Genomic DNA, 12425 nt, shown 5'->3' with positions numbered 1-12425 from the left:
GAGTCATCTGCGTTCGTTTTGCACTTGTCGAACAAACAACCACCAGAGCTGCAGTGGCTTCAAGGAAGGAAGCGAAACAGTGTACTCCCCCTCCACCTCTGACCTCTTGCTTTTTTTCCCGCGAATTTGTAATAACAAAGCCCGAGAATTGAGATGAAATAGAACTTGTGCAGGCCTTTTCTTTTTTTGGAGCCATTATTGTTCATTCATTAAAATAATTCCTTTTTATTTATTCATTATTTTCCTAATTAATAGCATCTCCCAAATTGTAGGAGATAAATTACCGAACAGCATTTCGGGGGGCATTGTTACAAAATTTGGCGCAAGTGTGTATAGTATAATCCGCTTTGTGTCGACAAACTTCTGCTCGTACAGTAGCCAAAGTGTTTTGAAGTATTCTAATAGAAATTCTTAAATAAGGTAAGAAAAGATAAAAATCCGGTAGGAATCACTGCTACCAGTATCCTGCACGCCATGTTTTATTGCCGTCATTTCAGCGAATATGAATAGTGAGCACTTTGAAGAAATACAGAACGTTGCTCTCGTACTTGTAGTTGCGTACAGTGCTGCTTGACATGTTTTGTACTATACGTATATTGTCTGCGTTCGTCGATTTCAGCTAGAGCAACAAAAGAAACATAAAAAAAATTGCTCGGCAAAGATGTACGTTCAGTAAGATGAGCTCGAGCTGCAATTTCCCATTGTTTTCATAACACATTGGTGAGAGGCCCGAAGTGTGTGTTTGTGTGTGTGTGTGTGGGGGGGGGGGGTCGTTATGCTAAATTTTAAATCTTGATATTTCTGCTGCACATTTAGTGTTAAGGTGTGTCAGTAAAGGCTTTCACACAAGTGTAGTACTCACAGGGAAACCAAGGAACGTTATAGAGACAACAGGGCTTACAAGGACTTCTGCAAATATTCTGGGAATAAACAAGGACACTAAATAAGCATATAAGCAAGCCCAATTAGTGCTCACAGATCTTGGAAAATTCCAATTTACGGTTTCATGTTGAAAAAGAATCCCGGCATATGTATTCGAACAAGGCAAAGAGGTTGCAAGGAGATGAACTTCAATTGAGTAACAGAGGTGAGCAAGAGAAGCCTCAGCCTGGAGCCAACGTTTCAGCAAGCAAACGTATTTGTGAGGGTCGAGACGAAGACAGGCGCCCACGCTGAGGTTTCCCTTGCTCGTCCACTGTTGATTCACTGAAGTAGCCGAACTTATTCTGTGAGTATATTTCAAAATCTCACTGTGCTCAGCTTTGTCATCTGCTGTTTGAAGAGAGAGAAAAATTGCTTTTAGTGATTTGTCATGTTTGTGAAGTGTGGATTAGGCCGGCCGGTTGTGTGAACTTGCCTTTCCTAGCTATTTCTCACGGTACAGGGCTAGCCTAGTTATTGATTTCATGGAAATTGTACATTAGCCTCTTGTAGTTAACAAATGTAAAATAATGCGCGTATCCAGATCTAATTCTAATCCTAGCACTTACCATGTTAACAACGTTCGCTTAGATTTTGTCATGTCATATAAATATCTCGGTGTACACATTACAAATAACTTAAATTGGGCTATTAATATAGAGTACGTCATTAACAATGCTAATCACATGCTCGGGTACTTACGGCACAACTTTTCCAAAGCACCGTCTACTTTAAAACTACAGCTTTATAAGACTCTAATTCGCTCGAAACTTGAATATGCATCAGTAATACGGGATCCCAGTCGCGTTAATCTTATTACTTCACTTGAACTAGTACAAAATAACTCTACTCGTTTCACTCTTTCCAATTATAACCGTAGCGCAAGTATGACCTCAATGAAAACTAACCCAGAATTTATTCCACTAGCTAATCGCCGCAATGTCGTCCGTCTTTTGCTATTTCATAAAGTTTTACATCACACCACACGTCACGACGACTTCATACTACGGCCTCAGTACATTTCAAACCACGTCGATCATCGCAGTTAGGTAGGAATTCATTCATGTAACACGAAGTCTTTCTTTCAATACTTGATCCCCCTTACATCTCAGAAAAGGAAGAACCAAGTATCGGAACCATCGCAGATAACAAACTTTTTTTTGCAAAGCATTAGCTAACATTGTATAATAAGGAGAATCTTTACGTAACCAGAATTCATTGCACTTGTTTGTTCGCTTTATTCTACTACTATGTAATCGGAACTTCCATCTTTAAGGTCATGTGGCCCTGAGGGTACTTTAAATAAAAAATAAAATGAAGAGTGACTGCCACAGTTTCAGTCAACATGATGTACCCTTTCCTTAAAATTGCATTAAAATTCCATTGAGCGCTTTTGACTGTTTTAACATTGTTCGCATTTTCATGTAAGAAATTATCGTTGTGAGGGAGCATGTGATACTTGATGGTAACGCCCGTCAAGCCAATTTACAAAGAGCAGATGACTGAGTTTGCGCATAACCAAGTAGGAGCTTGCTACATTGTTTCTGTTTTGGTCGTCATGGCTATATTGACTAGAGAAGAAACAAGTTGGGACTCAATGTGTTACTTCTTGATTGTCATAAAACACTCTTATAAGCAAGTAATACCTCTGTCACACGAGCACGCAAAAACTCTTTTACGCAAGCGGTCTTTTACCAAGTTGAAAGACTTTTGAATGAAGACGGGTTGCGCAGCAGACACACGGCGCCGACGATCTCCTTTTAGTGTTTCCTTCTGGACACGCTACCGAAAGCGAGGCGCTAGCGTTCGAAATAATATCGGCAAAAAAAAACTTATGTATCTCGAAATATAAAGTGAAAACTTATTGTTTACACGTTTTTGTAATAAATTTAACATAAAAACGGTGATATAAAGATTTATTGTAGTAGTTTAAAGAGCGTTTGCAGAACTAGCGAAGTGCACATGTTTGTCTGGCAACATTGGGCTTCTGTTTATGTTTTTTTACGTTGGCTTCAGCATGCCCGACCAGTGGGTCGTGTTTTGCTCCCGCCACGAACGTTCTGTTCCACGTTGAACACCGCGACATATCGCGTCAGTGTCAAAACTTCTGTTGACTTCTTGAATAGGAGTTTTAAACCGCCCATTCTAGGCCGATCCCACTAGGTGGGGGGGGGGGGGGGCTATGTGCCATATGTGAAGAGAAACAACAGCCTTCCCGCTTTCGTACTGCTATCATGGGTGACCGTACCGAGGAAAAAATCGGAATCGCGTGTCTTATGGCAAGGATTCTCGCTCTAGAAACCGAAGCAGAAGCAGCTGAATGCACTCAAAGACTGGTATAAGGCAACAGCTGATCCTGAATAGTTCCATACTGTACGCCTCGGCGCTGTCTGCCAGAATCTGCAACCGAGCGACCTGGGCTTTCAACCGTCATGAAAGATGGTTCGAGGAAACTGTGCCTCATCTCGGTGAGCACAATTTTAAGCAGTCGTTTCGAGTGAACCCTTCGACGTTCCGGTTCATTGTGGAGAACTTGCGCCTTGTGCTCGAACGACAAAGCACCAACATGCGTGAGCCGATCCCCCCCGAGAAGCGAGTCGCAATTGGCCTATACAAGCTGTGCTCGTCGGCCGAAGATCGAACTGTGGCAAACCTTTTCGGCGTTGGGCGCTCAACCGTCAACATCATGTACAGGCAGTTTTGCGAGGCAGTTGTCTCTGTGCTCGAAAGCAACTGGGTCAAGATGATTACTGCTGAGGAAATGGCAAGGCACATCCAGGAATTCGAAGCTGTCTGCGGTTTCCGTCAAGGTGTCGGAGCCCTCGATGGATGCCACTTTCCCATTTCGCCACCAAAGGAGCACGCCACAGACTACCATAATTATAAAGGCTGGTAAGTGGGCTTAATATAACTTCTTTCGTGCAAAAGTTCCGATTTGTGCCAAATTACTGTAGCCGGAAAGCAGTGCTACTGAAACTTTTTCGTTACACAATACATACCAAGCGTTATGCCTCACGGGCAAGTCTGCATCTCAAGAAAAAAAAAAGTGTGCGTTCTTCCACTTGGCCAGAAGCTTTGGGTCGGCGCATAATTTGGTTACTACCATTTTGCAACGTTTACTTACACCAGAGCAAGAAGAACAGCGGCACAGTTTTGGCGTAAACTATTTAATGTAACAGGGAGAATAAAAGGCTTGTAATAGCTGTAACAATTACAACATTCGAATAAGTGCCAGAGAACACAGCAGCATCTCAGCTGCACAGAACGAAATATACTTAACAGACACAAGTAAAATAAACTGTATGACTGCAAAAAAACAAACAAACAAAAAAAAAAACAGCTTGCACATTGTAGTACCATGCTGAACACCCGCCATGGTTGCTCAGTGGCTATGGTGTTGGGCTGCTGAGCACGAGATTGCGGGATCGAATCCCGGCCACGGCGGCCGCATTTCGATGGGGGCGAAATGCGAAAACACCCGTGTACTTAGACTTGGGCGCACGTTAAAGAACCCCAGGTGGTCCAAATTTCGGGAGTCCCCCATTTCGGTATGCCTCATAATCAAATCGTGGTTTTGGCACGTAAAACCGCATAATTTTTACCATGCTGAACTGAGCTTTAGTCACTCTGCGCTGTGTTCTTTGCAGGTACAGCATCATGCTGGCGCTTGTGGATCACAAGTACCGCTTTAGGTATGTCAACGTTGGTGCCCTTGGACGCTGCTACGACGCCCACGTGTTTGGCCTTTCAAAGCTGTCGAAGATCATTGACAGTCCGCTTTTTGAAACCCCGCTTGCCACAATAGGCAGCATAGCGGTACCACCAGTAATTCTTTGTGATCAGGCTTTTCCATTGGCACGAAACCTGATGAAGCCATTTGGACACCGCGGTGCAATGAACGACGCTGCAAAAAATTTTAACTATCATTTATGTGCAGCGAGGAGAGTAGTATAAAACGCATTCGGGAGGCTTAAGGTCCAGTTTCGTTTCACAGCAAAAAGGATGGAGTGTCGTGTGGACAATGCCCGTTTTGACAATACGAGCATGTTGCGTGCTAAGCAACATTTGCGAGCACTTTAACGACAGTGTCCACCCGCAATGGTTAAGTGAGGTGCAGCAGTGCAATGCTGAATTTCCACAGCCATCACGCGCAACAGAAGCACAAGTTGGAAATGGAGCAACCATAAGGGGCGCGCTTGTACAATATTACAGCCAAAGGAGCTAAAACGTTGAACAAAAAAAACAACTATAACAGGGGATTAGTTTTTATTAAAAAATAGCACCATTGCATCAACAAGCTTCTCGTGCAACTTGAGTGACTTGTTGCGAATCTCCATCTCCGCCTTGTGTGGTAATTCAAACTGCTCTCTTAGGAGCCGCTGCTCCTCGAGCATCTTCCCCTGGAAGTCGGCAGTTGTGGCCCTCCGTTTCCTCCAGGGTGCCATCCGAGCATTCACTTGGAAGGCTTCTGCTTCCCTGAATGGAGTTTTCGTCGTGGTGGCTGGTTGCCATCTCAGGTGCCGGAGACTGGGGGGGGGGACATTCTTCAAATATTGTGGCTTCGACATCTGGATAGGACGATGAACTGGAGTCCATCATGCCGAAGATGAGCTGCGTTTCAAGAAGACAGCCAAAATGAATTGACTAGATTAGTTCACATGCTAAGCAGCAGCAAATATGAATTTTCAATATCTTGATGCGACTGTAGCAGATTCATTTGACTAATTTTAGTTTCACTTTAATGTTCATTCTACACTGTATTCACTCAGTACTATTCGTGTTAAACTATATGTGTTTGTACCACTGTGTCATATTAAATCGTACTTAATTGCGCTGCTGTAACTTATCATATGCAAAAGAAAATGCTTTCTGAAAATATTGAGTGCCACTAGTAATGTGTTCATTGAGTGTCATTTATTGAAAACAGTCAATACATTATGTGATGAACAACTAATGTGAATTTCTTACACATTTTTTTTCGTAATTGCATGCACAGTGTGCTACACCCGTCTAAGCAATGGGTTACAGCTCCAAAACAGTAAAAGCCACATCTATCACTCCATGTGTGACGTTTACTTGGCTGCGTTGCAATAAAGAATATGCTTGTCACTAGGTGTTACTTACTTCCTCTACTGAGGCACTGCTGCTTGTGGTGCCTATGCCGCTCCCAGCCTCCTCCATTAGGAAGGGTCGTTTACAGGCAGGGAGCCTAGGAACCTGTGTACTTCTGTGAAAAATGGCCAGCTTGGTGGGGAGGACCCCGTTGCAAGTTGTTTCGGGCACCTCCTGAACATTAGGAAAATAAAAGTGAGTAAACAACTATTAAATCTCACCGAGCAATAACTACCAGTGCATGCAAAACGCAACATGTTTCAATAAAGTATGAACTAGCGAAGTTAAACCTCTGTCGAGAAAATTGTGCATGCGATGTTTCGCACCTCTGAGAAAAGCATTGCGTGAGTTGTGCGAGAAAAATGGAAGTTGTCAGTCACATCTGTAGATATTAAAACGTGCTGGCGACTTAATTATTCGTAATATCTGCCGTCGTGACGGAAAGCAGCGCATTATGAAGTGCGCCTTCCCTTCGTTTTATATGACACGTTCCCGCTCATAACTGGTAACTACACCAGGCTTTATAGACGTTTGTAAATTTTTCAGCGCGAGTGACTGCTAATTAGCATTCATTGAAATAAGCTGTTACTGAAAACGATTGCAGAGAAATCCATGCAGTTCACTTTTGCGCCGCAGAATACACCGCTATAACAATGCAACGAAACACATCATATCCGAAACCAAGCAGAATGCCAAGACCTATGTATGCAACAGCGAAAACGAGAGCTCGCTGTGCATGACACAGCTCTCAGGCGGCTAGGACGCGCCAAGCTTACTGCCATGCTTTCTCTCACCTGTAAGTGTGTCCCAAGTTCTCTATTTCAGTGTGCACTTGTTCTTTCGTGCGGGGAACACCCGCGCTTTTGAGCGCTCCCGCAATGCTGGCGTACACGTCTCCATTGTGCTTCTGCGCACGTAGGGAGTGTAGGTTGTCTTCCCACAGCTTGATAAGTGTCCACGTGTCCCTTTCCGACCATTGTAGCCGCTGTTTTTTGCGTGCGCCCACGGCTGTTCGGTCAGCGGCGTTGGCCATGGATACTCGCAATATCGCGCGTGTGGTTTTTCTCGTTCGTGCGGCGCGCGTCTGCTGCAAGCGTCATCACGTGACATCCCCAGCCCGTTCGACCTGCTTACGAGAGTACAGAAGAAAATGAGCCTTACTGGGTTTACTACACCTTTTGCGAGACATAAAAATATTTTTTATGACGAGTCTAGTGGACAGAAAATTACGCATTTGCTTATTTTTTAAATATATGATAATTGCTGGCACCCACTGGTTTCGAGGCTACTCCTTTTCGGCCGTAAAGGAGATCGGCGAACTCCCCTTCCAGAAAATACCGCTTCTGAAAAAGAGATCGCTCCCTGTCGTGTGTCTGCGGGCGAAACTCTTTTTGAGGAGAAGTCTTTTTGCTCAAAAGACTTTCGGGTGCCCGTGTGACAGGGGTATAAGCTTGTATGTCAAATTTTAGCATCCCCGATTGGTACGACACAAAACTGTGCACTGTCGCTTTCCCTGGTAAACTTTCAAACATTTCAGGGAGAGCCACGTTGTTCAAGAGGACCTGTTGTCATTATGGTGACCATCGAGCTTCTTATGACTTGGCATGGGCAGCTTGCAGACCAATAATTTCGCTTTTGTCTATCTTCCTGAAAAGAGAAATGATGAAGCCATAACATGCAAGCAAAAAATGGAGAAACAAAAGTTAGTCCAATAAATGAACAAATCACAGTTCTAGTTGAAGTGTTCAGAAACATACCTTGTGAGGATTCTAGTCCTTGATGTTGCTTCCAGTGGTGACACATTCACTGTTGACTTGTACGTCTAGAGACATTGGAGTTCAAAGGGGTGAACAGATATGAGCAGCGTCTTGGAAGCTGGAGTTGAAAGAAAAAAGAGCCGCCATTACTATGGTGTAAGTGTGTAGCGAGTTTGTGATTCATGTGTGACTAAGAAAAGTGCACAAAACAATCCGTTACAGAAACGCACACACACGTAACACTGTTTCGCGTGTGCATTTCTTTCAATATTGTCCTTCTGTAGGCTATGCTCAGTCAAGCCTCCAATAAGTAAAAATTGTTTCGGCCAGATACTAGTAATAAACACATTCACTTTATCTTGTCTCAAACGCAATTAATATAACTGTATCACCGGAACTACATTTGCCACTAACGTGCAGTGAATACATCGCAGTGTATCATTTATGCAGAAACAGCCAAAGCTGTTAGTTATTTGTGCTATACTCCACGTTAGGAATTTTAGCAACGTGGCAAAATAACAAGAGCCTCGTTTGAATTGTTTTTGAAGAGCAATAACTTCATTGCTATTTTCCACTTTTAAGAAATGACTACATGAATCTGTTTTATCCGAGTCGCACGCAAAGAAATTAAAAGTTGAAAATGCGAAGCCCTGCTTTTTTACTCACCGGTGCACGCGCCCAGAGGCAACAAGGTTAATTCGCTTTCGTGGGTAGTCCTCAAGCAGACTGTGGTCGGTACTAGCGACGAAGTTTCGCGCTGGGTAGCACTTTTTTTTTCAAGCAACAGGTCATTGCGCGACCAGACGCGGTAGATCACTAATGGCGGAAGCCGTGAATACAGCCGTTATGCCATTGAAATGCCGCAGCTGATGAAATTCACTGTCGAATGTTGTCGTATCAAATGTTGGACGCATAAGCTGGCTGAGATAGTATTGTTGTCTAAGTAAAATGAACCTGGGTGTTGCTGCCCAAAGGAAACGACCACGCACTCCGCACATATTACTGCCGTACAATTTGAATCGATAAACGGTATGGACTGGAATTGATACCAGTGGTCTGCTGCTTATCACACGTCAGTAAGATCTCAAAACCTTTATGCAATAAAGCACGGAATTTAATAACAAAATTGCAATAAAAACAATGATCTGCTTATTTGGTAAAAAATGACATGTTAACTGTGTTTGTCGGTTACTATATGTACATTTATATATAAAATATTTACCCGCGTTCAGCTCCCCTAGCAGAAAAAATACATACTAAAGTATGCGACCTAAATACAGTAGCTCCACTTGCGCGCTTCATGCTGGAACGCGCCGCGGTTGACTTTTCCCCCTCTGTGGCGATCGCTGGAACTTGAGAGTGTTTTTGGGCATGTCCCTGTCACCTTCAGCCTGTTTCACACGCTAGCGATTTTGGCCCAAAAGCGGCGCGGCGGCCTTCACGGGAGCCCGAAAACCCATGTTTCGAGCGGCGCGTGCCACTACGACCACGATCGAAACATTTGGAAAAGTTTGTTAGCGACGACTTCTGACCAATGGTGGGGCGTCGTTGAGGAGTGATGAGGGTAGTTCGTGACGGGGGTGGTGCCGAGGCGCGGAGAATGGAGCGTGCTCAAGCAGGGTCGCTATCTTGTGCGCGTTCGAAAAACCGACTTTCGGTTTCGCCTTACGCGATTGGCCTAGATTGGCCTAGGCCGAGATATCGGCGCGGCTTGGGCAATCGCGGTAGACGAAACCGAACGTCGGCTTTTTGAACGCGTACAAGATAGCCGGCCAGGTTACGCTTTTCTGGATAACTACAACCAGTGACGAAAGAACTAATGGAATCAGGCATTCGCACGGCGCGATATAGTTTGTGGGCGGCAGCGCTTTACAATGTTTTTTTTTCTTTTTTGGGCGGGGGCGCCCATGCGGGTCCGGATATAGGGGACAAACGGCAGTCCATGTTCCTCTTTAACGGCACAGGCAGCTGCTTTTCTAAGCTTCCACTTTCTACTCTTCCGCGTGTGAGCTCGTAGATTGGCCTTGGCTTCTTCGGTGAAAACAAAAAAGACAACCCCTTATCGAGTAGAACCAAGAGGCCGCTGCCCTTCTACTCAAATGCCTTGAGGAGAAAGTGGGACGAGAGACTGGTTAGAAGCCGACCGACCAGCAAGCTATACTGTCGTATTTGTGGCCCAGGAAGGCGCCCGGAACGCCTTGCGGCAATCGACAACGAGATCCGTAGACCCGATCCGTTTCATGACCAATTTTGATACTATACTCTCCGGCTACACTTCTTAACACCTGTAGTTGAGACCAACTGAGAAAAAAATCAACCTTCACAGTATTTTTACGCACACAGAAAGATAAAGAACTAAGCGTACTCTTGCATAAGAACGACACTGCACCTAACACGCAATGAAACATGGATAAATGAAGCTCCAACAAGGCTTCTAGGAGCTGCGGAAACCCTCTGCACACAGGCTCTTTCCGCAAGCGACGGGCGTCGCTTCACATCGCGGTGCCGCCGCGACCGTCGAGGCGCCGTCGCTTGCACGTGAACCAGGCTTTAGATGCCTCGCTCTAATAGACGCTTAGCCTAATGCTAACAGATAGGAGAACGAAATTGTGCCGTCACTACTTCGCTAAACTTTTTTTGAACAGTAGCCTTTAGTGACAAAGCGAACGCGATTTCGCCCGTTCGACTGAGACACCGCTTTGTTGTGTTTTGTGATGACAGGTTCTTTTCTTTAATGATTCTGGCGGTTCTCAGAGGCGGAGCCTTCGAGAACCCAATTGAGGACAAAGCCGTTTGTTGGAAAACACACACAAACTTTTAATAAAACTAGAACGAGAAACAACCCATAAAACAAACACTCAAAAAGACATTACGGCAAAAAACGTGTAATAACAGGTAAGTTCGGGCAGGCAGCTGGTGTGAGTGCGCATTAGTCTCGACGCGGCGAAACGGAGACGAGACGACGAGAGAAGCGGTGTCGGTCTCACCAAAAGGTCGGTGTGTTGGCCCGTTGAACGGGCGACCAGAGCTTTCGAGCTCTGGCGTGGGGAGAGAACGCAGGTGGCTCGGCAGCACGGGCAAACGGCGGCGGCGTTCTGGCCAGGCCGCTGGGTGTGGAACTCGGGCCCGTAGCCCGACTGGTCACATTCTGCCTACGGGCGGAGAAGCTCGCCGACCTCGGGCAGCAGTTGACGATCGGGCAGAGTGGCGACTCAAAGGAACGGGTGGGAAGGAGGTCCCGGTCAGGTGAGGTCCTGGTGGCTCGGGTCCGGAACCCGACGGCCCGTCTTCAACCCCCGGTCCGGTGGCCGACCTTCTCCTTGCGTCGCTTCTGGAACTCTCCCCCTCTTCTGCCAGCGCGGCTCGCTTTTCTGCCGCTCTGGCCGATTCGTCGTTCTCTCATTGGCCATTTGAAGCTCCGTGTTATCTTGCGATTGGATGTCGTTTCCTTTTGTTAGTTTTATTCTTGCGCCGCGTGTACACGTGCAGTTCTTCGACGTTGTCGTCTTTCAATCCAGCACGGAATTCGCCTCGGCGCGCGCATTACATGTCGCCTGCTTCTTGTCTCCAACCACCGCACCGTGTCGTGCTCTCCACACACCACATGTTTATTCCCCGGCGTGACTGATTATCTTAGCCGATTTGTCGAGCGCATACATCTACGTGACTGGAGAGTGCTACTACGCACTGTTCACAACTAACTGTGGTTTATGTTTAACGCACTTATCTGCTCGTGTACTTTTACTTTGTATTATTTCAGTCCATGTATTTGTGTTTTAGGGATGGTAATATCTATGAACGGTTAATCGATTAATCGACTAAAAGTGTACCGCAAAACGAATTAATCGTCATCGATGTCTACCTTCAAATTAATCGGTTTAATCGATTAAAGCAGTTCGATTAATCGTTTTCCAGACAGTGACTAAAGTGGCGTGAAAATTTTCAAATCGTACTATAGAATGCGAAGAACGAGCAACGACAGCGCGGCTGCGAAGACCGAGAGCGACTGTCGACTGTTTTCCCGAGTCCTGTCGAGCTGGTCAAGCGCTTCCCCGCTTTACGCACACGTCACACAGGCTGCCTGGGGCCGAAGAGAGCCCGCCCCCATGGAGGAAGGAATAAACTACGGAAAGAGCATTACGTGAGGCAGCAAGTCTTGGCAAGCGAACTCACCGTCAAGCCATTTCCTTCGCTTTTTACCTCGCAGTATAGGGCCAACACGTGACTCTGAGAGACAACGTATTGGCCGATAATGTTTGGTTCGCAGTAGTTTCAAATCGGTGCGCACCCGTTCAGATGCGCTTCTGCCCTGCACCCTGCAGAGAGGCAGCGTTAAACCTACCACGCACTCCGATGTGGCGATCACGTGTTGTGCCGTTGCTTCTTGATGTCAGTCGTGCTGCGATGCTCTCTTGTAATTTCTCCTTCTTATATGCCCACCCTCCTCAGTAAGTGCCATTTTTAACATACAGAGTGTTCATTTTTAACGTTTACGGAATCTTTAGAAATCGCCTGCGGCAGGTAGCATAATTCTTACCATTGAGCTGGGTTGTTCCATGAGGCTGACATTAGCCCGAGAAATCGAAACTAATTAACAAAAAATCACTACTTAACTACTTTATGACACATATTGCA

The 12425-nt window shown here is 45.6% G+C and overlaps 1 protein-coding gene across 1 annotated transcript; it reads left to right on the top strand.

Annotated features, from left to right (window-relative positions):
• Positions 1–3487: 3487 nt before the first annotated feature.
• LOC119435526 (uncharacterized) lies at positions 3488–11036 on the top strand (the record flags this gene model as incomplete). Its single annotated transcript, XM_037702354.1, has 3 exons — positions 3488–3813; positions 4569–4746; positions 10817–11036. Coding segments are annotated over exons 1-3 (724 nt in total), but the record flags the coding sequence as incomplete, so codon positions are not given.
• Positions 11037–12425: the final 1389 nt, after the last annotated feature.

The sequence above is a fragment of the Dermacentor silvarum genome, unplaced genomic scaffold, assembly GCF_013339745.2.
Source record: "Dermacentor silvarum isolate Dsil-2018 unplaced genomic scaffold, BIME_Dsil_1.4 Seq770, whole genome shotgun sequence".
NCBI lineage: Eukaryota > Metazoa > Arthropoda > Arachnida > Ixodida > Ixodidae > Dermacentor > Dermacentor silvarum.
This window is presented reverse-complemented; position numbering and strand designations above follow the sequence as displayed.